This window comes from Rhopalosiphum maidis, chromosome 4 (genome assembly GCF_003676215.2).
Source record: "Rhopalosiphum maidis isolate BTI-1 chromosome 4, ASM367621v3, whole genome shotgun sequence".
In the NCBI taxonomy this organism is placed as follows: domain Eukaryota; kingdom Metazoa; phylum Arthropoda; class Insecta; order Hemiptera; family Aphididae; genus Rhopalosiphum; species Rhopalosiphum maidis.
In genome coordinates this window covers 6,057,835-6,085,141 of record NC_040880.1, presented here as the reverse complement: position 1 = coordinate 6,085,141, position 27,307 = coordinate 6,057,835, and the positions used below count along the sequence as shown (strand labels likewise).

The 27,307-nt window shown below is 27.5% G+C and overlaps 1 protein-coding gene across 2 annotated transcripts in view; it reads right to left on the bottom strand.

The window, feature by feature from the left end:
* Nucleotides 1–27,307, bottom strand: part of LOC113548786 — a 139,268-nt gene that overhangs the window by 86,890 nt on the left and 25,071 nt on the right. For both annotated transcript variants that reach the window (XM_026949853.1, XM_026949852.1), the window contains exon 2: nt 27,216–27,294. In XM_026949853.1, the coding sequence (XP_026805654.1) occupies nt 27,216–27,273 (58 nt within the window). In that variant the 5' untranslated portion in view covers nt 27,274–27,294. The remainder of the gene's footprint in view (nt 1–27,215; nt 27,295–27,307) is intronic.

The window sequence follows — 27,307 nt, the reverse complement described above, 5'->3', positions numbered from 1 at the left end:
ACAGTAATAATAAACCTAGGTTAGATACAGCTACATACATTTATTTTGTAACACCATTCAATGTTAAACACATAGATGCATTTAATTAAACGCATATTAATTTTCCAACAACTGACAGAGGACACGACTAAGAGCACTGTGTAGAAACGATGAAACTTTATCGACTATCAAATTGAAATGTCCGGGACCGGACTTATAGTCGCGTTTATTTTGCGCACCACAGAGCGCATCATATATGCGTATTGCGTATAAATATATGCACATGAAAACATTTAGTCTCAGAGTTAAATTGAAACAGTATTTTATGGAACAAAAAACTTTATTAATTTGAAAACTACTCCATACCAATATATATTGCACTGACTCAAAGGGAAATACATTTTTATATACTCAGGTAATTTTAAATAATAGGTTATAATGTTATATATAGGTTCGGTATAATATGCACGTCAAATTTGTATTGTATTTATGTATAATTATATAGTTATCCGACCAAATTTTAATCATTCATCGTTCAATTTAAAAAAAAAATGAAGTCGTATATCTTTCAATTAAAAAAAAAAAAAACGTTGTCACGTGCATTTAAGTTATGTTGTTTAAGAGTTTTATTTCAGTATTCTTATACCAAAATATAAAATTTAATATTAAATAAAAACAAAAATTTTCAACATTCACAAAACTTATAGAACACTATTTCATCAGACTAAAAACCATAGATACTTTGCCACGAAAGTATTAAAAATAAATAACAACATAATTAAAGAGCCTGCACAGCTAATAATATTTTAAAAATAGCACTAAATTACTATATTTTATTTTTAATTTAATTAAAAAACGTATACACTACTATGGTAGGAAATATACAACCACGATATAATATCCACCTTTTATTTGTTTACATAAAAATAATTAAAATATATACCCATGTTCTAAAACTGAAAACAAATAATACTACGGTAAATACATTGTTACAATTTATCCAATGCTCTTTAAAATGTATTCAAACAAATGAATATTAATGGCCATGTTTTTTTGCAAAATTATATCTACTACGTATTTTGACGTCAAAAAAGTAATCAGGTACTTTATACATCTTTGTATAATATGTTTTACATTTCTTAAGATACGTTTATATTTGGCCACAAACAGAAACGAATTTTGGTACAAAATTCCGCCAAAAAAAATAGCATGCTAACTCGGAAGAAATTCAGCAATGCAGCATTGTCTATTGTTCAATATAACCTTATCATAAGATACACATCATTCTGATGAGCCAAATATCTTTCACGGATTACACTAAATAACATTTTATTTAATCTACAACTGGCTCATAAAAACGCACCAAACGGAAACAAATGGCAATCGTCAATTGCACACGTTTTTAAAGCTTCGGCGACAACAAATTCTGGTTATATATTTCAAATATAACTCAATAAGCATTATAAATAAGCAATCGATCACGGCACTTTCGTGTTAACAAAAACAAAAGTAACACAGTTATAAAATAACTAGATAGGTATCTACCTAGTTTCTATATTATAAATTATATATCAAAACTGTTTTAATTCATATACCTAATACAATAATAATGATATGTACTGGAATTTAATAACGCCTAATGGTTTATCAATACTGAAAAGGTTTGAAAAATAAACATAGACGATTGTGTTTTTCTTTCCTTCTTTCTTTGACCTAGCTGAAATTAAAGTGGTATCGCACCAACTAATAGTATTTTATCTCTGGCTACCATTCAATACCAATGTGTCTCGTTTCAAATAATTTCAGGATATGTCATTTTGTAACCGAACGAAATTCCCTAAAGGACATTTTCTAATTTCGGTATATTTTTTTTCTTCCTTTCCCGCTTAAAACTTCTATTACAGCATTCGGCACAAATTATATCAGAAGACGACGACGACGACGACGACGACGACTACTACTACTACGGTCGATACCTCTACCCACCCGTAGACCACGCACTGGAGCGTATATTTCCCCCGGGGGCGTCACTGCCCCGGCAACGGCGGCTCTAATTACGTTAGATATCCGAACTCCTGTCGCGCGCCTACCCCTTCCGCGAGCCATGAGTATAATTCATTAATCACAAACCGGCCAAGTGGGTAACACGTGTTCCTTGCCCAACCACCACCCACTTCCATACACTAAATACATATATACCTATATATTTATATACACATAGTTATATAGTAACTGCACGCGGGTCTCGCTTTTCATTATGCACGTTATGTAAAGTGACGGGTTTGAGACTTCCTCCCCCGCACAATCTACAACCCGAAGTTCCGTTGACCGATCTTGAATGATTTATCGAAAGTTTGTTGTTCTATACACGTATAACTTCCGCTGACCTCAATATTTATATATATATATATGTATAATATAACGCGTATTGTATTTCTGTCGATAATAATTTGGATACCGCAACATAATATATTTCTGTGCATAAATAAGCTCGAGAAAGATCAATACTTAAGAAAAACCATCATAGAATTAATAAAATTATTAATTATTTCATTTTAAAAAACATTTTACAAAAAATTAAATTGCAATAATCATTAAAATTACCCAACAGAACGATTATTTTTTAATGGTTATCAACTACAAGGATTCAAACTTTAAAATACATATTTAAATACAGTTTTTATTCCGTTCAATTTCCTATCCCAGTAATACATATATTTTATGTAAACATTTAAACTAACTATTATAAATCAATAAACATATTTGTTTAAGTATATAGTATACATTACACTAAATCAATACTCATGATATCATTATTACATGAATTGATCTAGGCCATCATATAGATTATACTGTTTTATAAACCAAAACGATATTTTCAAAATAATTTAATTGCCATTGGACACAATGAGTTTGATTTTTGTACAATAGCCATAAATCTTAGCTAATGGAATGCAAATTACAATGTTATAACACCAATGATTTCAACAATGTAACTTTCATAATATAAATAATAAAAATTACGATACCAACAGAATATTAGTTATATACAATGTACAACACAAAGGGAGTGGAAAGAACTTAAACTAAAAATACCAAAAGTATTTTAAACACATTCCAAGCTAAGACTGATTTAATGTTTATAATTGACAGAGATGGTTTGTTAAAATATCGTATGTCAGTTATGATTTATGCGAAACTTTTGATACTGTGCATCGAAATTATGAAAATGTCTTAACCGTATGAAAAACTCCTATTTTAAGATCTATAGAAATTAGTTGACTATCTAGAAACTCCAGAAAACATTTACAACTGAAGTTTTTAAAAAAAAAAACAATAAATAATACATAATACACTTTTTTGTAGATTTACGTCATGTAATAATATTATAATTTAAATTATATTTGAGTTATATTAATTAAATAGGTAACCGAGGAAAGTTTAATAGTAAAAATTAACAAATAAAGCAATTAAAATTTAAAATAGAAAATACAATTATTATTTGAAATAAACAGTTTTATTGGTTAATAGTTTGTTTCACTAAATATTTTAGTGAACTAAAAATTACTTAAGAATTTAATATGATACAATAAAACGAGTAAATACATAAAATAATTTAGTTTCATTTGTTATAAAAATAAACTACTGAACAAATACGAGTAGCATATTAATATGTATAAAAATAAATTTAATTTAAAAAAATGTAACTTCTATATATTATTCAACAATATTTCATTCCAATTCAATAATTTAAAAATAAGAGATACCTATTGTAAAATTATCCTAAAAAATATAAATAGTAATTACTAATTGTATAATAAATTATATCATAATCCACATACGGGTATAGCGTTCTCTTAATAGAAAAAAAAACTTCTAGAGTAAAGATGCTTGTTTATATTCAATAATATATTATTTATTTATTTGTATACTATGACTTCAAAATAAAATATGTATCAAATTATAATGTTTACATATTATAATAATTATAAATAAAAGTTTTGATACAAGATTTCAAAATATTCAATGGATATAATATATAATAAATAGATGAATGAGTTTCAATTACTCTAAGTATCTATGTATGAAAAAATTCAACATATACAAACTTATAGAAGAAAATAATATAAAATAGTTTATTTATCTTAATTTATAATTAATCGAGAAAAAATAAACTAAGTACTTTTGAAAATAAAAATAAAATCAACCACTACAAAAAAAAAAAAAATATGAATTTCTATAGATACTTATTTAACATTAGATACGTGTTTTTAGAAATGTTAAATTATTTTTTTAATTAACATGTCTATAGCTATATATCAAATTGTTAACCACCTATAATCAAATGATTCAGTATTCCATGATAAGTTTATCGCAACTCAAATCGCAACGCATGTAAGACTATAAATATCGCTGTACAATTGTTACGCATTTTTACAAAAATCAACACCGCGTGGGCTATGGATTAATAAATCGCTTCAAGACTAGAATAACCGGCACATTACATAAGATGCTAAAAAAAATTATAAATATGTATAAGTAGTGACAATCGTAAACGGCGCGTAGAAACAAGGTTGCCCGGGAGACGTCTCCATTATTGGCTTTCGTGTAATTTTGAAAACAGTAGAAAAAACACCAACGACGACACTGACGAGTTTCGCTGTCGTCGACACAAACGTCCTTCTCGCCCTCTAGTTAATTAAATAATGAAATATAGCATACCGCGTACGCTACGCCGCCACGGCGACACGGTGCGTGTATATATTATATTCAACGGCAGACGTTTGTTGTGACGTAAATTTTTCACTTAATTAACAAACGCTTGGGGTTTATTTTCGTTCCAGTATCACCCACTCTGACTCTCTCTCACTATCATTCTCTCACTCTGTATCTATCTTGCGACACACGAAGCTGTTGCAGCTCGCTCATTCGTTCCCGAAAGGATGTATGTATTTAGGGCGGTGGCGTGGTAGAAAAACAACAATATCTCGACGTGACTCTTCCGTGGTAAATACTACGTGCGAAAATCGGCTTTAATATACGGCAAAGAGCATACGCACACACATAAGTCATATATATATATATATATATATAATAAACAGACCACTGGATAGCCCATCGTGTTTTCTGAATTCTCGTAAAACCGACACAGAAAATTGGGAAATTCCTTTGGCCATGCCTATAAAATAATATCTATCTTACAGTTAGGTATAATTGTGATTTTATACATAGGTTGTTTTTTTTTATCACTAAACAGCCATTATTTCGGAAAATTAATGTATTTTTTAAACATTTTATTTTTACATATTATTTAAAGACATTAGACGTTATAGTACAACATATAAACTAAAAATATTCCATTTAGGAACATGCAGATAATTAAAACTATATTATGTCACATAAAAAATAGTAATAGTTATATAGTAAAATAGTATAAACAATAAACATAAATAATTTATCTTTCCAAACGTCGTTGTATTATAGATATACGTAATGACTAAAAAAAAACTATCTATACAAAAAATAGTAACAATACTTTTTTAAATGACTATGATAATATGAAAAAAAAAGTTTTTAAAAACATGAATTTCCCCAAACAAATGCTGTTCAGTGATAAAAATAATCACACTGTATACACAATGCCAAGTCACGTACTACGTTTCGGTACAGTGATGTGCCTCGTCAGCGGATGGGTCAGACAAGCAGCGGTAGGTCACATGCGTATATATATATTATATATACTTATTATAAAACGACGACGAATTCTAAGAAAGAAGGACGATAGATTTTTGAATTTGAGCTTATGTGGTGTAGGTTGTTTTTTCCACTCCCGCTCGTTTCGTCCGCGTTCGTTCCCCCGGGGATGTAGCAGCACGCGCATTCCAGACGCAATTTAATTGGGATTATAGTATAGAGGACCGCCGAGCCGAGCTGCTGTGGTTGTTATTGTCGTTGTTGCCGTTGCGGTGGCAGAATTTAATTCATGGTACGATCCTGCGTAGGCTTCTGAGTGTTTGCGACATGGCGGAGGATAGTGTATATTGGTAAAGAGATGTTTAACAGTAAAAACAAAATCACGAAAACGTCAAAAAATAATTATATATAAATATTGTGAAAACGTTCGAATATTGTACAGACCCATTGGATATTATGTATACGTACGCAGGGACAACGATAAAAAAAAAATGATAACGATAAATATAGATTTATATACACTGTAGAAAAAAAAAATAATTTCTACATCATGTTTCAAAATAACATATCCTCGAAAGTTGTGTGTGCACACATTTAAAAAAAATATACCATTTAATTAGGTATACATTAATAGAATAACGTAATTATAAATTGTAGATGAACACCACTGCAATAATGTGAACGCAAAGACACGCGTAAGACATTCTATTTAATAAATTATGCTTAAAAATATATCTTATGGGTAGTTAAACACGTCAAGGGTTCTTCTTCATTAGAAAAAAATAAAAGAATTATATTTCAATGTAGTCAGCAAAACCGAATATTTTTTACGATTTTAAATCTTAAGCTATCATTGCCTAATGCAAGCACATGTACTGTAGAACAGAAATGACAAGTGCAATTAAAAAAAATACACATTTAAAGGTACTATTGTAAAAAAAAATATATATAATAGATGAATTAGTAGATAATTAACATGTCATTTTAAAATGTTAAATATACTAAAACGTATACATTTTGTAATATGCATAGATATTATTGATTATAATTCGCTTATCTAAAGGCCAAAACATTATAACTATATAACACTAATCCCAAATAACTGTTCAAAATAGTATTAGTGTCATCAATAGCTTCTTCAACCAAAAGTTGCATGTATCATATCATTAAATGTATAATATATTTATCATTTTCACATTTATTACGTATTTTTCTTTACATATTACATTATTAATAGCATAAAAAAATTAAAACCAAAAATAATTCGTTCATCTAAAACTAAATTAGACAAATTTTTACAACTTCTACGCACGACTAACATAATAATAAAATTCATTAAATACAATTTGCATTGCAAAATATATATTGTTTAAAATTTTAAATTATTGTTAAATATTTTAATATACATATTAATATAACCATCAAAACTTATTTGGAATGTTGTTTTTATTTAGAATTCAAATGTGTTAAATCATCAACACATTTAAAAAATAAATCATCAGCTATTCAAAATCAGCTCAGTAACACAAAGCAACCAAAAAGTCTGGTTTTGTTTGAAACCCCAATTCTAACTTCCAGTTCCACTTTACCAGTAAAACTTTATTCTTTATCAGGCGTCGCGCGATCTTTTCAAAAAACGGCTTTTCTAAAACTCACCACAACCGCCATAACGATAAATCACTATCCAATTCCATTTATTAGTTATTTAAATTCTAAGTTTGGAGATAAAATAAAAAGCAAGAATGCCATCACTATAGAACTCTATTAAGACCAATGTCCAATATATAATATATATATAATAAGGTCCCTTAAGATCTAATGGGAATACATAAACAATTAATTAACTGTTGGATGAACGTACAAATATTTAAGATAATAAATATAATCTAATAATAACAATCTAACTCATATTTATCCTTAAATATTCAAGAAATATTTAAACCGAAAATAAAATTAATAATTTACGAGTTTCCAATTATGTGTTTTTCTTTTTAGTTTGGTATGCAATTACTATAAGTTATAACTATTCAACATTAAAAGTATAGAACAAATGATCGGAAAATTTTCATAGTAATCCTTCTATAAATTGAAAATTTAATTTAAGTAAATTTAAGATAAATAAGTGATAGTTACATGCAATTCTAAAATATTGTCTAAGAATTTAATTTTGTTTAACTGTTGTTTCTAAATAATATGTATAACTATAAAAATATTAAACTACAAGATTTATTACAAAATAATAGATCGATTCATAATTTATGTAGTTACAGGTATACTTTTAATAATCTTAATTTAACTAAACCCTCAATAACGTAACTAATATTATACCTATACCTACGGAACTATGGTTAAACGAGCATCGATAAAATATTAAATAAGACACATTTGTGTGTGCGTTCATGTGTGTATTATGTATGTTACTGTGGTAGTGTGAACGATTGTCAGGTGTCACTGCTACGTAGCAGATTTATTTTAAGGGGATTATTGGTCGACAATAAACTTGTCCGTACGTAAAAAGCGATTAAATACGTTCGCAAAAATACAATATATCGTATCAATGTGTTTATATAAACTTTTGTGTGATTGCATTATGTGTATTACGTACATAAAATATAACTAAAGTAAGTATAAAGGAGGTTTATAAATATTTCAACAAAAGTATTTTATAATACACATATAAAAAAATAAATACTAATAATAAAAATGTTCTTTAGTAAAATTTAAAAAGTATTAAATATTGTTATCCTCAAAGTTTATCCGATTACTTATTTGAAAGAATAAGAGACGACAGATATTTCTGAATGACTGTTTATGAAAATAATTTAAATTTATTGAAAAATACGGTAAAGACCCAGATGAACGGAATGATCAACGATTTTGTATTAACAATAAAGTTATCAAAATGTGAAAAAACAAAATGAGGTTACCAATCACTTAAAAATAAATAATATCAAATAATTATTCATGATATCGATAATAATAAGCATTCAAAAAAATAAATTGTATCTAATGTATCAAATAATAGGATTAATAGCGAATAATTAAATATAACCGAGAATATAACTAAATAAGCAAATCGGTAAACTCAAATTATTTTAACCATAACTTTATAAGTACATAATTCACAATGATCTGATAATATCCCATGTCCGATTCATAGACATTTATTTTTAATAAAGAAACCGCCTAGTAAAGGACACCATGACTTACAATTTCGGTAATCATTATTTTAAGTACATATACATTCATATATTTTTACAGAGGGAGTATACGTCATTGTAACAGGACACGCTGTCAAAACAAAAGAGGCTCTCATTATTTTCGCATAATAGAAATGCTAATTCTAAACATAAACTCGGGAAATAAATAAATTAAACTTTCAGTTTGATGGCGGTAACAGCGGTGTCAATATAAATAAAGTATAAAGGGACAGAAGAGGACGCGGGGACAAGAGAGAAAGGGTTGAAACAAGAGTACATTTTTTTTTACAAAACCATTTGCTTGGTTTTTGTAAAAATATGGAGCATGGATTTTTTTTTTGTTTGTTTGGGAAAATAATGTAATAAACAGACAAACAGACATACCCGACCGACGGTATATGCATTCATTAATACATATATAATTTACAAACTTAAACAACACAACATATATTTTATAGATGCGTTTATACTAAAAGTAAAACATATAACAAATTAGGAAAGCCGACTCGACATTCGGTTTCTAAATATATATATATACTGAATAAACTGTAATTACTTAAAAATTTTAAAACAATTTGGTAACCTAGAATATTATACTTATATATATATATATAAATCTATCAAAATCGAACGTCTTAATTTGCACACAATTCAAAAGAAATTCTTAAAATAGTTATGTCTTGGTACCTATTTTTTAATATTAACTTGTGTGAATTTTTATAAATAATCAAATATTGATATTTTCTAAAATCTACTGGCTAGTATAAAATAAATTTACTTTTAACAGAAGCATTATACAGTGATGTATTTCCTCAACTTAAGCATTAAAATAATAATTATTATTATAATGTTAGAAATAATATTTATTTTATCATTGCTAACCAAATCAACTCTTTTAACTGCGTATCAGTATAACAAACGATGGATGGACATAACGGAGGCATACAGTTCTAATAAGACTAATATATATTTATATAATTAAAAAACTATAGAGGCTTAATGATTTAATAACGATTGAGAGTATCACAAAAATATTCGTCACTGATATAATACATATATCATATAAACAATGTATTACTGAAGTAAAATACAAATACAATAGTTTAGAGTTTGACAACCAGTTCAAAATTATTCATCATTAAATTCTCGGAACTATACAAATTATAGTTATATATAAACATAAATGCCATGATACTGCTTTACTACTTTGTAACTGTACAAACATGAAATTAAGTAAAACAATCTTTAATCAATCGATAAATGAAACAACAAATATTTGTATGCAATGTTTTATATTAAAAGGGAATAGAAATTATTTGATGGATAAAGAAAAATATTGGCTTATAGCCAATATATTATAAAAATAAATCAAAAAACATATACTATAGAAAAATATAATTTACAAAATGTTTTAATTAATTTTGGCTTACACAAAAAAGGTATAAGAATGACGCATATAAACGTGTTTGAGAACAAGGATGAAAAACTCAACTAAAAAAAAATTAAGAAAATGTCAGTATGCTAACATATATTTTGTGAGTTGATTCAATAGTAATTGCACGTATGAGATCGAGTGACTATAATATTAAATATAATTATATTATTTATTAGTCACAGAGAAACCGATGGAAATGTAACTAATTATTTTAATTGTACTCTGCGATTAGTTTTTAAATAATACAAAATTGAAGTGAGCATACAGAACTAGCATTTAGGAAAGTATAAATGCAACATAGATTCCGAAATAATTTCATAAAGTTTTCATTAATAAATTAAAAATATTAATTTTGTTCTGTCTTATTGGTATTTTCAACTTACTATTTTTAATGAAGATTTTTGGTAATATAAATTGTAATAATTGTATGTGCATAGGTATAGTATATTATATATATATATACGTTTAAACTATAAATATCATCTTATTTTATTTATAATATAATTTATTCCATAGACCAATAAACAATTTTTAACAATAATTCAATATATATATATATATAGTTTAGTTTAATATCCAGTATATACCAGCTGGTATTGATCTACTATAAATGAATTCATTGATGGACCCATTTATCAATTTAATTACTTAAATGCGGTTATTGTAACATATGCGTGTAATAGTTTAATACAGCTAAATATCTTTATTTGTAACAAATATAAATTCCATTTTAAAAATATTAAAAATTATTTTGAATCTAAACTTTTTTTTTGATAATATTTAAAAATTATAAAATATTATTTAAAATAATACCATTGTTTCACTTTTTTAACGCAAATTAATTAATGAAAGCGCGTTTTGATCTAGTTTCAGTATTTGATAATAAATAAAAAATATAGCAGAAAATAATTAACAGTAATAAAATTGATTTTATAAATCAAAGTAAAATTAATATACAATTTGAGAAACTATATCTTTAAAAGAATCGAGATATTTATACTTTGGAATTGAGATAAAAATTAAATTACCAAACTAGATTTTTAATAAAAATCAACATTTTATTAAGTTTGCCTATACCTATACAATAGAGAAATCAGTAGATAATATAATAGATCGTAATACGATAACATATGCACTGGCATGTTGATTTTTCAATAGTAAAATTATGATCCATAATCTTTTTTATAATAACAATCACTGATTAAAAAATGTAAGAAAAAATTGATAATACAATATACACTAGTATAACTTTATTACTCGCTTTATTAGATACTGGTTGAAATAACATACCAAAGAGGTAGACAATTAAAATAAAAATGTCTTCACGATGTCTGTTTTACATTTGAATGTCGGTCGATTAAACGTGACATGCAAATTAAACAGAGCTGACTGTACCAGAACCAAAAATGCAAATCGAGTTATTTCCTGCATAGTTATCACGGTGTTTTGGTGCTTCAGAATTGAAGGTAGGGCGATTTTGGGGTGAAGAAGAAGTGCGAGGGGTGAATTTGTAATTGTGTTGGGACTAGGGTTTTATCCCCGTAAGGAAGGAGAGGTGAAAAAAGTCCCGGGCATCATTGAACGATGGCGACGATGATGACCCGGCAATGAAAAATGATTCGCAGGGGCTGTACAGACAACATAGAAAGGGAAAGATACAAAGGTCGGTAGATGTCTGACAGGTGGACCTTTTTCAGGACTTTTGGGGTAATAATTGCTTAATTTAAAAACGTCAGTCACCATGATGAAAAATAACCCAATGACAAACAAGACACCACTACTGTTGTATTAGTAGATATTCTTTAGAACAATTCTTAATTCGTCCTACATTTTTTTTTGTTTTTTTTTTTTTTTTTTACTTTCCTTTCGACAATATTTAAGTACAATGTATCAAATTTGCAATAAAATATTTTATAAATTAAAAATGGATAAAAGTACAATTGCATAAATTAAAAATTAGATTGACAAGTATTGGCATTTATTTTTTTATCAAACTGTATAGTAACAAATACAACTATCTTTAAAAATGTAGCCTAACTTCTAATAGTTATTCAGTAAATACATAAATCATACAAAAGAAATAGGTAGTTTATTAAAACATAAAACTTAAATGATTAAATTAATTTATTAATTTTGGTTATTTTTATTAAACTATTACTGAACTAAAATAGGTCGTAAACATAGTATGTTTATCTACTTATATTTAAATAATAGTAATCTTAACAAAGTAGCACAAAAAAGTTTAATTTAAATAGTTCTTAATTGACTGATAAACAAAAATAATAATAAAAAGTTCCAAAATATAATGGAAAATGGAAAATTATTATAAATTAATTACTTATTACGTATAATGTATTTTTTAATCGAATATAATAATTCAAAACATGGGATTTGCGCGTACTATCACATCATAATTCATAATATAAAATATAAATAGTTTATCCAATGGTTATATACATCCATTATCTATATCAAAATACATTAAGTAGTTTGTGCCAAGTTTTTCTAATGCACGTTTACAGATGGAATCTATAGCAAAAAGTAAGGAAACACGTTTTTCAAACACCTGCAGTACAAGTCAAAGATAATTAATCAGAATTTTGAATACCGTAGTCTATATAATATTATGATATCATCTCTATCAGTGAAGGTTCGCGGACCTCATTTGTGTAAGTCTCAATTCCCATCACGCTGATCCGGGAACCACTGTTATTGGCGTCGTTATGGAAATCTGACGGATAAAATATCAAACGGGTTTGCGGAGAGAGAAATATAAGAACGAGGGGAACACGTTTGGTCCGAGTCAATTATTGACCAACGCTGATATAATATTATACCATGCGAGACCGCATCAGCAACAACAACAGCATTTCGTAACCGACAAAATTGTATATACATACATAGTGATCCGATAGTTAGGTAATAAAATAATACAACCTCTAATAGCACAGGAATGGCCGGTCGGTCGTGCACACATAGTTTACGCTTCATTATTGGCGAGCTTGAACCACTCTTCATTATTATTATTATAATACACCTGATGATGGCCTGGTTTTTAATTAAAAATAATAATAAAAATAGCGAAATAAATTGAAACTACTGGGTATAATAACGAGATACAAGAGAAGCAGAGCCCCCTCAGGAACGATAGGAATTCCAACCTGTGTATGATATTGTTGCAGAAGAATGCCAGTAAAATGTCAACGCATACAAGGGTTACCATGCAATATATTGGACGCGAGGAACTTGAATGAAAAAATTCCTACCTGTATTTACTGTTTACCGATGCAAACAGTGATGGAAAGGGAAAAATGAAAAAAAAATGTTTTTTGTAGTTTTTACTTTTTTATTTCAATCATAGAATAGTATTTGTATAAACCTAGATATTTTACTTACTGAGTCTGTATTTGTTGTAATGTTATATTTGTGCATATTTTCAATTTAAAATCAAAAATATAAAATTATAGTTTGACAATAACCACCGAAACGCATGATCTTAGATTAAGAACTGATTCAATACCACACTAATATTTCCCTACACATTCAATTGATGTTTGAACCCAACATTTCCACCCATAATCGAATATGTAGATAATTGTTGTGGGGGAGAAACAACATATTATTTGATTCCTTATCAAATTAATTAATTAACATTTTAATTCATAGATTAAATAAGGATATATTAATAAATCTCTATAGGCTACACACCTATAGACTTAATATACCTACATATTAGCAAATTATTACGAAAACATTAAATATGCCAAACGTATTATTTACGATTATTATATTATATAACCGTTGATTACATTTATATAACCAATACCTCATTCATTAAATATAGTTAAGAGAACAAATACGAATATACTAACATCGTATAATGAATTTTCCTGTTTAAAAAAAATCAATGGTTAAACTATAATATAGCTACAAAGTAACGAAAAACAATATTAAAAAGAAATTGTAAACCAGATACAAAAAATCTGCCAGTTACGGATTATATGCAGGTTCATGCAACAATAAAATGCAAAATATATACAAAATATGAATATAATACCTATGAATATGCATCATACAATGTCTATTAAGTTCACAGTCATATTCGATCTTATTACTCATTAGTAGTCGAGAATAAATGTATTATAGGTATATGTCCACGTTATTCGAAGACTCGAAGTTTATATATACATAAATACTCTAAACAGGTATGTTCTACTTTTTTATGAAAAGTTATATAACGGCACCTACGCTAGTTCATCACTGCAGTTGATACAAGTTACAATTCCAATTATTATTATTATTTCAATTAAATTTATGAAAAAAAAATTAGATTATCGTACACGACAAATTAACTCTGTTAAATCAATAACACCTCGACAATTCGATAAATGAGTACCAAATATAGTCCCGCAACGCATGACACTCAAATCACCACTACCAATTTACTACCTTTAAGGTTTAAGGTTGTTTTGGTTTCAGACTTTGAGTTCTTTAAAAGGTTATTTTTTATTTAAAAAAAAATACATTCTTTTTTTTTCGTTACCACAAAGTATACGCGACTCGCCGTTTGCACATGTTAATATGTTTGTATTTAATACGGACGTACGCGAGATAGTACATAATCACGCATTTAGCGATACCTGATGATATGCGATAACCTTATTATTATTATTAATATAAGTAGAAACACACTATCGTGTTATTGAAACGGTCGCAACTCCTCGGAATCGTATCGCCGTGATCGGGAGGGAAAAAATAATAATAATAAATAAATAGATACGAGGGCTGCGGCGGCGGCGGCGGCGTGAGAGCGTGCGAGTTTCGCGCGACCGCCGTGCTCCGAGTTCGTGACGATGCGACTGCTAAACGAATTAACAAGTATAACACTATATTGGACAAGTTTGCCGCACCGCCGGTGCTATAGTTTCCCACCACCGCCGCCGCTGACACCAACAACAGTGGCGGCGGCGGCGGCGGTGGCGGCGGTTGACCCGTCCACCACCGTCGTCGCCACCGCCCGCCTGCACCGCCCGTCGAACACGCTACCCGTCCACCGCCCGTCCACCACATCACGCACCCACCCGATCCATGTACACAGCACCACCGCGTCCATCTCGGCCGTCCACCCGTACCGCCGGCGTTGCCATAGTCACCGATACTGTTGTACACATCAATATTCTTTCGTGCCGCCGCCGCCGCCGAACGGAGCTTCGCCGCCGACGACGACGACGACGCCACGCCGCGGGCCAACCCCCTCTACACCGCCGTCGACGGCCGTCCACCGTCAGACCGTCACGCCAACAACACGCCGCGCCGACACCGGCGTCCCTTCTTTTACTGACTCCGGAATAATGCATAAATTAGTGTAGCGACCAAGACCGGGGCGAGAGCGCGCGCGCGCGGCCTATTCTTATACTGTGTATTGCACTTATACAATTTTCACGAAAATCAACGTTTAAAAAAAAAATCGCACTAATTCGTATTATATTCACACCACTTTTTTTCCCGCAATTTTTTTCTCCCGGCGAACGACGCGCGCGTGATGACACTGCACATAGCGCTCGAGACGTCGAGTGTAATTATTATAAAACGCGAGTTTACGGTGCGATTATTTAAGTACGCCAATTTGACTGCACTTGGCTAAATTAATTTTTTTATTTCTATTTTCTTTTTTAATCGTAGGTACTTCATACGCGCTTACCCGCACATTATTATGTCACACACACACACACAATTCGTCGATAGCACACCGAAGTGCCTATTTACTCGAACGAACACTGCACATATGCACCGCGGTACACGCGAGTATATACGGACGCAACTTAATTTATACAACTTATACATATATAATATATATGCGTATACGTATTATACACCATTAGTTCGCGTGTATACCTACGAAAGTTTCAGAGTAATTATTTAACTTCTGATTTAATTTTGAGTTAACGGAGAGGAAATATCGCGACATTAATATAATGCTTATCGGGTAATTCTATTATACACACACTATACACATGTACTAGCCTATAGCTATTACACACACGACACACGCATATATATATATATAACACAGCTACACTACGAATCCTGGTCGATGTTTATTGATTCAATCGTACTCAACTATAATATAATTATACAGACACCACAAATATTGGATATCATAATCATGTTAATAAAATCGAACGTTTGAATAGAAAAGTTCTTATGTATTATTAGCCGTGGCTAGTATAATATAATAACTAATAACATAGTATTCAAACATAAAACCACATATCAATAATAATTGTGTTATTGATATTTTTTATTCCACTAATTGCATTATTATTTACATCACAGACGATTGAACAACGGTTAATATGTTACATAATATGCGTGTGTATAATATTATTATATTCAAAATGTATTTTGTTTATATTGACGCAGAGACCGTAGAGTTAACTGCGTAATACAAAAATTTGAATAATAAAAGAAAAACAAATAGTGGGTAATTTACATAAATAAAACAACAGATCTTTTGAAAAGTAACACAAGTATTATTCATAATTATTATGTTATGCTCATATTGTGTAACACAAAAATTGTGTGTTTACTAGGAAATGTTTCGATGAAAAATTAGAGTACCTAATAATTTATTTCCACATTTTATCTAAAATGGTTATATGCTGACAGTTTTTTTGATTACTGCAGGTTATATACAACAATGAGTAGACATTTATATGTAGTATGTACCTAATAAAAAAAATTGATAACAACTTATTGCTATAGAAATTTTATTAAAAAAATAAAAAATAAAAAATGATTATAAGTTAATTTTAACCTATTAATAGTATTATTAAATGGATATGATACTACAGGCCAAAGGGTATAGAATAGAAGGATCATATAGGATTATGATATATATGCTGTTACAGTCAAACTTTTAGTTAATCTCTATAATTTTGTTTCAAAGTTGATTCAGAAAAAATAATCTATGGTTTGTGATGCATACTAAAATAGAACGACACAGAACACACGTTACACACTATCAATATAATTAAATTTTAAAATTAAATCCGAGGTAAAGACATTTCATTTTAAACGGTTGTAGAATATAATCGATTTGAATTTGTATTTTTTATTTTATTGCACATCTTAAAGGTAGGTATACCTAAAATTTTATTTTAATTTTCAGATTCAAACAAAACAATATTCGTAATTATTCCAATGACTATTATTACGTACCTACATCTTACTAATTAATATAAAATAATTTACAATAGGTAATGTTTATTATTCCAAATGTTACCCATAACACATATATTTTGGTTATACTTAATAACAATATAATTTTAAATTGTTTTCGGGATTGGGATTTTGCACTGTATCTAAGGATTATGTACATTATTTGAGCTCTTATCTATACTTGCGGCATTCCATCAGTAGATATTTGACTGGTAGGTATTAGTGTTACTCCGCTCATTCGCTGATTTTACATTAAAATAGATCATGCTTTAATGACATAAGGAAACTATGTATATACTATTCTACAGATGTTTCGATTCTTATAGTCTATTAAGTATTATTTTTTATAACAATAACTAATTATAAAGGCACAAAAGACTAACATTATTAATAAAGTTAATAAATATTACTTAAATTTTTACTTTTAAATTTTTAACTTTATATAAATTTATATAACAATAATAATAACCCTTAAAAATAATTTATAACAACTTTAAAAACTCATCAATGCTTCAAAATATGTTGGAATTATATCAAAAATTCTATAGCATAAAAGTTAATTATTTAGTAACATTTAAAAGAATTTATTAGTTTTCGATTTGTAAGAAAAAAAATCAAATTATGATTAAAAAATTTAAAACGAAAATAAAATAATTATAATTAAAATATTTAATGACTATGTAAGGAAATATATTTTAAAAATCTATATGATATTAAGAATGTAAAATTACGAAAAAAATGTTCTAGTTGATTTTTATAAAAAAAAAATAAAAATAATAAAATTACAATGTTATGTTAATTTCCGCAATATTTATTTTGTTGTTGTTGTTATTGAACAATACTTTATATTATGAAATATGTACCTATACACAAAAAAATGAAATGAAAATATAATACTTAATATTGTATAATTTTAAGACATATAAACAATAATATTATACATTGTATGAATTAATACAGACTAAATAAAATAATAATATAAAAAATAAAAATAAATTATTCAACTATTAATGTTTTTTAACTATTTATTTATTAAATTTACCAGTCATATTATTTAATTAAAAAAAAACTCGCTAATAATACTAAATAATATAGAACAGCGTTAAAATTAGATTACTACCTACGGTAAGTCTCCTTGTAGTCGTGGCAACAGATTAACAATCTTTGAAAACTTTTACTGGTGCGAAGAACAAAATTAATGAAAGTGCAAACTCGTGTTTTCACATAAAATGTCTTTACCAGTTTTTGTATATTTTAAATTTGTTTAATATTTTAATGCTTACGAACGTTATATTATATGAAAAAAAAACGTTATTAGTATTTATATACGTATTTATAATGTCAAAAACAAAATTATAGACTTTTTTATGATTGAAATTAGGTAGGTATATTTGAAATATTAATAATACGTATATACATTTAGGTAATAGTTATAAATTTATAACAAACAAAAAAGTCTTAAAATATTTCGATTTTCTACATGTTAATTTTTAAAGTTTATAAGTCTATTGTACTTAATGAAAAACAATTAGTTAGTATCTATTAGCTAAAAAAAAAAAACTAAGAGATTCTGCTATAGATAGTATTGTATTGGTGTTTTTGTAAAATTTTGAACTCAAAAGTTTCTTATAAAAAAATAGTTTGTTTTTATAAAAACAACTTCTAAGGAACCTTTCTTTAATTTTACAAGCTTTTCTACTCACAAAAAAAAATTGTATCGATAAATACGTCAATAATACTAATATAAATGTTTAGTGAAAATGTTAAGTTCCCAGTCATCATTTTTAAATTACAACAGAAAAATTCAAATTGTTCTCATTTAAAATAAGTTTTACGTAATAATGTTCATTTTGCAATTATTTTTTGTTTTTTAGATTATTTTGAAAAGTACATTTTACTTTTGTCCGTTCTAGAGTATAAACTAAAACTAATTTGCATCTAGAATCTATCCTTGAAGTTGGAGAATTTATTTTATTTCTAATATAAAGTGTCTTAAGAAAAATAATGTACAGTATTGTAAAACCAACTCATTCATTGTTCTACTCAAAATATAAATATAATATTATAATTTTTAATAAAATTTAAATACTTATGTAGGCATATATTTTAAATAAACCATTGTTTAAAATTGTGTTAAATGGATAATAAAAATAAAGCAATATGTTTTTAATTATGTTGATGTTTACCTGGAAGAAACAGGTAAATGTTTCCAAAACACACGACATCAAGAGGAGTATAAACAGGACTTTGTACATTTAGCAGGAAGTCTTAGGTGTTTAGCCTTACTTACTCTAATCCGGTTTAGAATTAAGTTTTAAGAGTGATGAAACATAATATATAATATAAATACACTTTAAACATATCTTTCAATATAGGTAATGAATCGGTAGACTCAGTGACTCTTAATTAACTGTACGGTTTATAGTTAAATAGGTAATTTTTTTATTAACTTAAAAATAATAACCATATTAAAATCATATTTTCGCGAATATGAAACTTTTTGACTTTTTTTTACGGTTATAATCATATTTCAAAATCATATAATAAGAGACTATTAATAATACTATATATGATAATTGGTATAAAACAAACTGGAAAAAATACAACAGATGTAAAAAGCATGGATGACATTACTTCTTCAAAGTTCGAAAATACTGTCATACCTTTTTAAATAAAGTTTTTCTTCTTAAAAAGATTCCAGAAAAAAAAACACTAATTATTAACTAACGTATTAATGTAGCTAATGCACAGTTAAGTGTTAATATACCCTTTGAAATTCAAAGAAAAGCGAAAAATGGACCGTTCAATGTAAATAAATACGTTATTTTTCACTAGTCATGTACAAAATTAAGTTGAAATAAAAAACATTAGTCGTTAAAAATTGCCGAATAATTAAGTGCTCAGTTTTTTTCTCATTTAGCCTTAGCTAATGATTCCTCTTTTTGTGGTCGATTCAAAAGATAGATTAATGATATGCGCCGGCAGCGTCAGGGGAAAAAAATTGGACAAATTACTCGAAAAGGTTTGGAATGGTAAAAAGAGGGAAAAGAATAACTCACAAGGGCAGAGAGAAAAAAGATACACCTCACTCTATCACTAAGTTCGATTGTATTATATATTTGAGAAGAAGGCGAATAAATCAACGTCCCGCGAATGGTGCTGAATAAGTTCTATTTTAAGGAGACCAACGCGAAGAAAGTAAAGGAAACTCATCTTTTTCTTTCCGAAACGTTGCAAGAAATAAATTTCACTTTAAAAAGAAAAACAGAGACCGTACGAATCCGAAAGGGTTGGTACCGAGGGAATTAACGAGAAGTATATATATAAGCCCGAGAAACGTTTACAATACCAATCTAAGACTAATATTTTTGCATACTACAGAACTTAAACGAAATAGATATTAAATTAACTACTTGAAGCTCCGTAAACGACTTTTTCCAAAAATATAATTTGTAAATGTCCATGTTTTCCAAGAAAAAAAAGACATCCTATACGATTTTATCCATAAATATTTGTTTGTAATAATCGACCATCAAACAATAGTGTAATGGTTCATACATATTTATCACCTCTGTACGCATATATATAGATATCCCCTGGTGCGGTTTATGGATGTACCTTTTGCTATAATACTATACTCATTCTTACATAACTTTAAACACAATTGCATTATTGTGGTTCCCACCCCTGCATCACTACATCATGATTGTGTCGTTTGTATAACGAGTTTCTAGATACCCTCGTAAGTAAAATATTTTCGCTGTTTTGCCCTATGTTTGTTATTATTGTGTACATTCTTATACATAATAATATTTTCGATGATATAAATAATAAATAAATATATAGTTAAAAAGAAAAAAAATGTATTACCGTTAATTATTAAGTGCTGTTTATACTTTATAAACATATTAATGTAAATACAAAAAATGCATTAATTTCTGTTTAAAAATAAAATAGAGTCTACTTTTAAATATAGATAACATTATTTAGTTAAATTAGTTTAATATTATAAATATTTAAAAAAATAAATATTATAAGAATAGATTAACCTAAACAGAATAAAAGAAAGTTAAAATACCATAATGAAGTTTATTACCAATAGCATCTAAAAAAATAGGTTATTATAAGATATTAAAATAATGCAATTTATTACATGGGTTATTTATTTGATTTATTACAAGTATTATAGATATAAAATAAGTTTCGATAAACAATTATCTAATTTTATAAAATAGATTAAATTTAAATTTAATGATATTTTAATATAAAAAATAAAATTATTGCAAGATTAAAATAATATTATAATATTTAATATTATTATCTGCATTATTCACCATGAATTCATGCGAGCTGTACTGAAATAATTCGAACTTTCAACAGGTCATTGAAAGATTATCTGCATTTATTAAAACACTTAGTGTGGTTAGATTAATAGGATTGTTGATTATGTCACGGATTTTTTTTATCCAAGTACAATGCCTCAAAGGTTTTGTTAATTTAATTGAAATGGAACACGCGTAAATGAATTAATACCATTTACGTTACATACGCACACAAAACACCATTAATTTAAAGTTTACTTATTTTTAAAGTTTTACTTATTTAAAAATAAGTAAATATAAATAAATCATTTCTAGTCACTTTTATAGTTCCGTGAACTTCTATAAACTTTTGCTATATCATAGGGTCTATAAAAATAATAAAAATTAAATTAAATAACACGTAGGTACCTATGTTAAAATATATATTTTAATATTAATGTATTATATTATGTATTATTAATATTTGTTTTTATTTTTTTTTTGAAAAATTATTTTAATAATTTATTATACACCCTACTCCATAAGCCAAAAAGGCTATACACTCATTTTAAAGAAACTATAATTTGTTACGACCAAGACTTTTTCTCTCTCTAATTCCACATTAACATAATTGTAATACGTTTTTAAAGCAAGTACCCTCTCTTACTTTTTCATTCCCTTCTTTCTCGTTCTTTAGACGAATTTGCGTTTAAACTTTATTAGCCGGAATTTCAGAATTGTTTACTTGGAAGTCCTTCGAAAGGAACAATTTAAATAAAAGCACTCGTAAAATGTAAATAGTTAACAATGGTATAGAGTAAAACATTTATTTGTAATTTTAAATATTTTTCAACCGTCAAAAAAATAAGGTATAAAAGGATATTTTACAGACATAATTTCACTAAATTAGATACATGTATACTGCTGTCCTAGATCGTACTTTTAATTTAGAAAACAATTAATGCATATTATATAGCGAATGCTAGATGTAATACAAAACGTGGCTTCAAATTTTTATCAATATCACTTTTTAATTAAATTTGTAATCAAGCAATTGAACAAGTAATATCATAAGTACAATAAAAATAAAAGTTGTACTTTGTACATAACATTAAATGCTTATACAAACGATTAACTTTGTAAATTTAAGAATATGTTTTGGATTTTAAAATACAAATTCATTAAAAACATTTTAAATAACTTAATTCTGTATTTAATAGGATTTTTAATTAAAAACAATATAAAAGTACACCACTTATTTATTTGGGTTTAATAAAATTTAGTTGAATAAAAAAAATAAGTCATTTTATTTAATGGAACGTAAGTTATAACTACATTACAGTGAATATAAAAGATACATAATATATGTAATTCAATTGTGTAAGAAACAAACAACACATTTTGTAAAAATATTTGTCGGTATTTCGAAGCTTTTGTTTTCATGTGGTCAATTATTAAACTATTTTAAGAATTTAGATCATTCTGTAATACCTAGTGATATATTATTATAATAACAATTGTAATAATTATTTTTGTTATACGCTTTTATATATAAACATAAATAGATGATCTTTACCGCAATGTTATAATTGAAGAAATAAATTATATAGAGTATAAAAGCATATTATTTATCATAACTTAATTTAACTATTATTGTTCAGTATATACCGAGTATTGCGAGCCAACTAATAAAAACAAAATTAGATAACTATTAATGATTTAATATGTTTCAGTAATATGTTTTTTAGTAAACTAAGTTTGACTAATTTTAAAGTTACAAAAAATAATATTACTCAAGTACCTACTTAAAATAATTTATGGAAGAATGGTTTTGAACAAAATGTATTAAATAGCTGTGCAAATATTTTAGTTTTTAAAAAATACTATTAAAAATACTACTAAAAATTAAGCTCTTATTAAAGCATAATAATCATATGGTTAACATAATTTGTAATATAAAAATTATGGAAAGAAAGAAATATTGTATCAATCAAAAATAAAACTGTTTATTGATTAATAAATCAACAGCAGTACTTCGTTTAAGCAGAAATAATGACCGTAGTATATATTTACTAGCAACATAAAATGTTTTGATGCATACATGACTATACATGAATCCAAACATATATAATATATAAATAAACATAATAATAATAATTACTATTAATTATATTAGTTTGTAAATGTTTTCTGTAAAATATTATGAATCTTTTCCAACGCGAAATAGTAAAAAAAACGTAGTGCCGCAACATTTATACACGCACGCATATACACGTTTTACGTCCGCCACGACGGCAGTCTGACCCTTTGTACGAAAATTAATTTTTAGCCGACTCCAAGCACCATACGCACAACCGTTACCACAAAAGAGAAAGATCGGTGCCGGTGCATCGCCGCAGCTTTATGTAATAACACAGTAGGGTGATTTTGAGGGAATTAATAAACACTACAATACATACAGTGGACAGTAGCTCGGTGAACGACTTTTTGTTCTAAAATACGTTTCATAATTCAAACAATACAATATATTATATAAATATATATATATACAATACACATACACCCACGCAAACCAGTCAAATCCAAACATTATTAAAATATGATGTAGTGTGTGTTGTGTGTTGGAGTCTGCGGTGTAAAAGTGCCCGGAGGCCGTTGTACGTTTAATTTGGCGAGTGAACGCTCACTGGTTCTTCGCCAAGGTCCCTGAAGGCAAACGCAGTTTAATTAGGTTCCGGGGACGATAGTCCGATTGAAAGAGAAAGAGAGAAAGTAAGAGTGGGAGAGAGTGTGTGTGCGAAAGAGAGAGAGAATGAGAGTGAGTGAGATAGAAGAGACACAGTGAGAGGAGTAAGTGAGAGAGAAGAATGAAAGAGAGAAACGCCACCACCGAATCGTCGTCCCCGTAGACGGTTATGTTTGCATTTAATTTCAAACGACAAGATACGTAACGGCTTTACAATATAATATGTATATATATATATATACATAAACATATGTAAAGTTAACATGTACTTTATTTATAGTTTTATAAAATACCATAAAATACTTAATAAGTAAACAAAAAAATGTCTCATAATATAAGAATATACACACAGTATATTACTATACAAGTGTTTTTTTACAAATGTTTTAAATCACTAGTAATACAGGCTAAGTCAATGATCAATTTAAACCTATTCCAAATAAATTTTTTCAGAAAAAATTTAATGTAAAAATATATATTATGTACATGTACATAATATAGATATAGGTGTAAGGTGTACATACAAATTGTCACACGCATTCCACACGACCAAAGTAAAAAAAAAAATAGGTTAAACATATTATATTAACGCTCATCGTCCAATTTCCGATTATCAGATCAAATTTATACAGAAAAGAAGGGGTGAATAGTGGATAGTAAATGATCTAGGTAAATAACGTGATTTATGAAACTTTCAATAACAAAAACGTTTGCATGTGTAAACGTAAGTCGAACAACATTTTTAAAAAAAAATGTAAGACTTTATGGGTTAGTCGGGCAATTAGTAACGACACTTAACAACAATAAAAAAAACTGGACTTTCGTGACTTTTGGCACTTTGGTAACACATAACTGACCCAACACTAGCGCTTACAATATTACACGACGTGCGAGGAAATAGCGTGGCTGATGAACGTGTTTTTCACAAGCTTTAGAGACTACCATATCTGTAGATCAATAATATTTTTTTCATTAAAAATAAAAAAATAAATATGTTATACGTATACATTATAATATCCGAGTTCTGTCTGTGAATTTAAACGTCTAATAAAGATCGCAAGAGAAAAACGGAATTTTTTTTACTTAAAAAGACTCATTCAGACATTTTGATAAATGAGGTTTGTTTCACTTCTCGTCAGCCGTCGTCATAACTCTAAAAATCGTCTTCACCGAAGACTCACTTTTTTCACCCTTATACTCATAGGGACAACCCATCAGTAATGAAATTTCCACTACCTTCTCCACGGTCACAACAAGAGGAAAATGAAATCGAAAGGAATTTGCATAATCCTCAACACATTTCACCAGACACAAAAAAATTAAATATATAATATAAACAAAAAATAAAAAAGGTTTTAATTTCTGGCAGTGAAACATTGAAATTAGATCTAAAAGCGTATATAAAGGTGATTTATTAATACAACTATCTGATATTATTTTAATACTGAAGAATAAATCATGTATACACAACAATATATAAAATAATATAAAAAATCCATAAATATTATATTTATATAAGTATACAAAGAGACTATACTTATGTTAATTATTATCACTGGTATATTTTTAGATTTTTAAACATTAAAATGTGTATACTTTGTATAAATAATAAGTACCAATCATGTATAAAAAATAAGTTTCAAATCAAAAAATATTACCTAGGTGGCTATATATCAAAGTAAGAGTAGATATATTACTCAATACATTATTACGATTAAAATTATTTGTATATAAGTTTTATTAACGCTTAAAGAATAAAACTATGTACCTGCCATTAAATATTTTATTATAAAAATAATTAATATTTATTGTAACATACATAAGTATCATGTAAATTGAGATTCATATATTATTATCATTGATAAACATTGGCCATTGAGGATAATCAAAAATATATTAGATATATATATCTGATTAATTAATCTTTAAAATTGTACATATTTGAATAATTTGGTATCTAGTAATGTATATACCGAGGCATATACAATTATAAATAAATACTAGGTACATTTAAATATAAATATAAATTACATTAAATTATATAAACATATTAAGTTAAGAGAGAGGGAGAGAAAGATCGATATATCTGTAAGAGGAGATTGGAAAGACAGTAGAAAGACAGAGAATAACACAAACAATAAGTACAAAAGTTTATGAAAAAAATTATTGTTACCAATACCATACGTAGTATAAATATCCTTTCTCCATATTTTATCAAAATTATTGGTTCATTTTTCACTGCAGTCATGTATTTCAATATCTACTTTAATAAGGACTAAGAAGGCAGCTAGTGACCAATAAAACAAATAAAATGCCAGAGTAGAGATGGAAATTTTTTTTAATACCTTAATTTATGATAAGATTTCTTTAGAGGATCGTAAATCACTAGTTTATTGCACAATCGGAGAACACATCAAGATATACGAGTATACAAATCTCGTAGTATATTTGTTATGGGTTATTTCATCATCGTCAATGCGTTAATAAAAACTGACAACTAATAGTTTTTTCTCCCTAAATAACGATAAAGAATTGACCAATTTAACAATAAAACTGTTGCATCAAAACAGTCTACCACATATAACAATATAGTATATACAAATTGCTTGGGAATTAATGAATATTATAGTATGACTCACCGTATATCCTCTGGACTGCAACAGTTAAGAGTAGTCCAAACACCGGTAACACGACCATTGTGATTCAATTATCTGCACACTATAAACAAAAA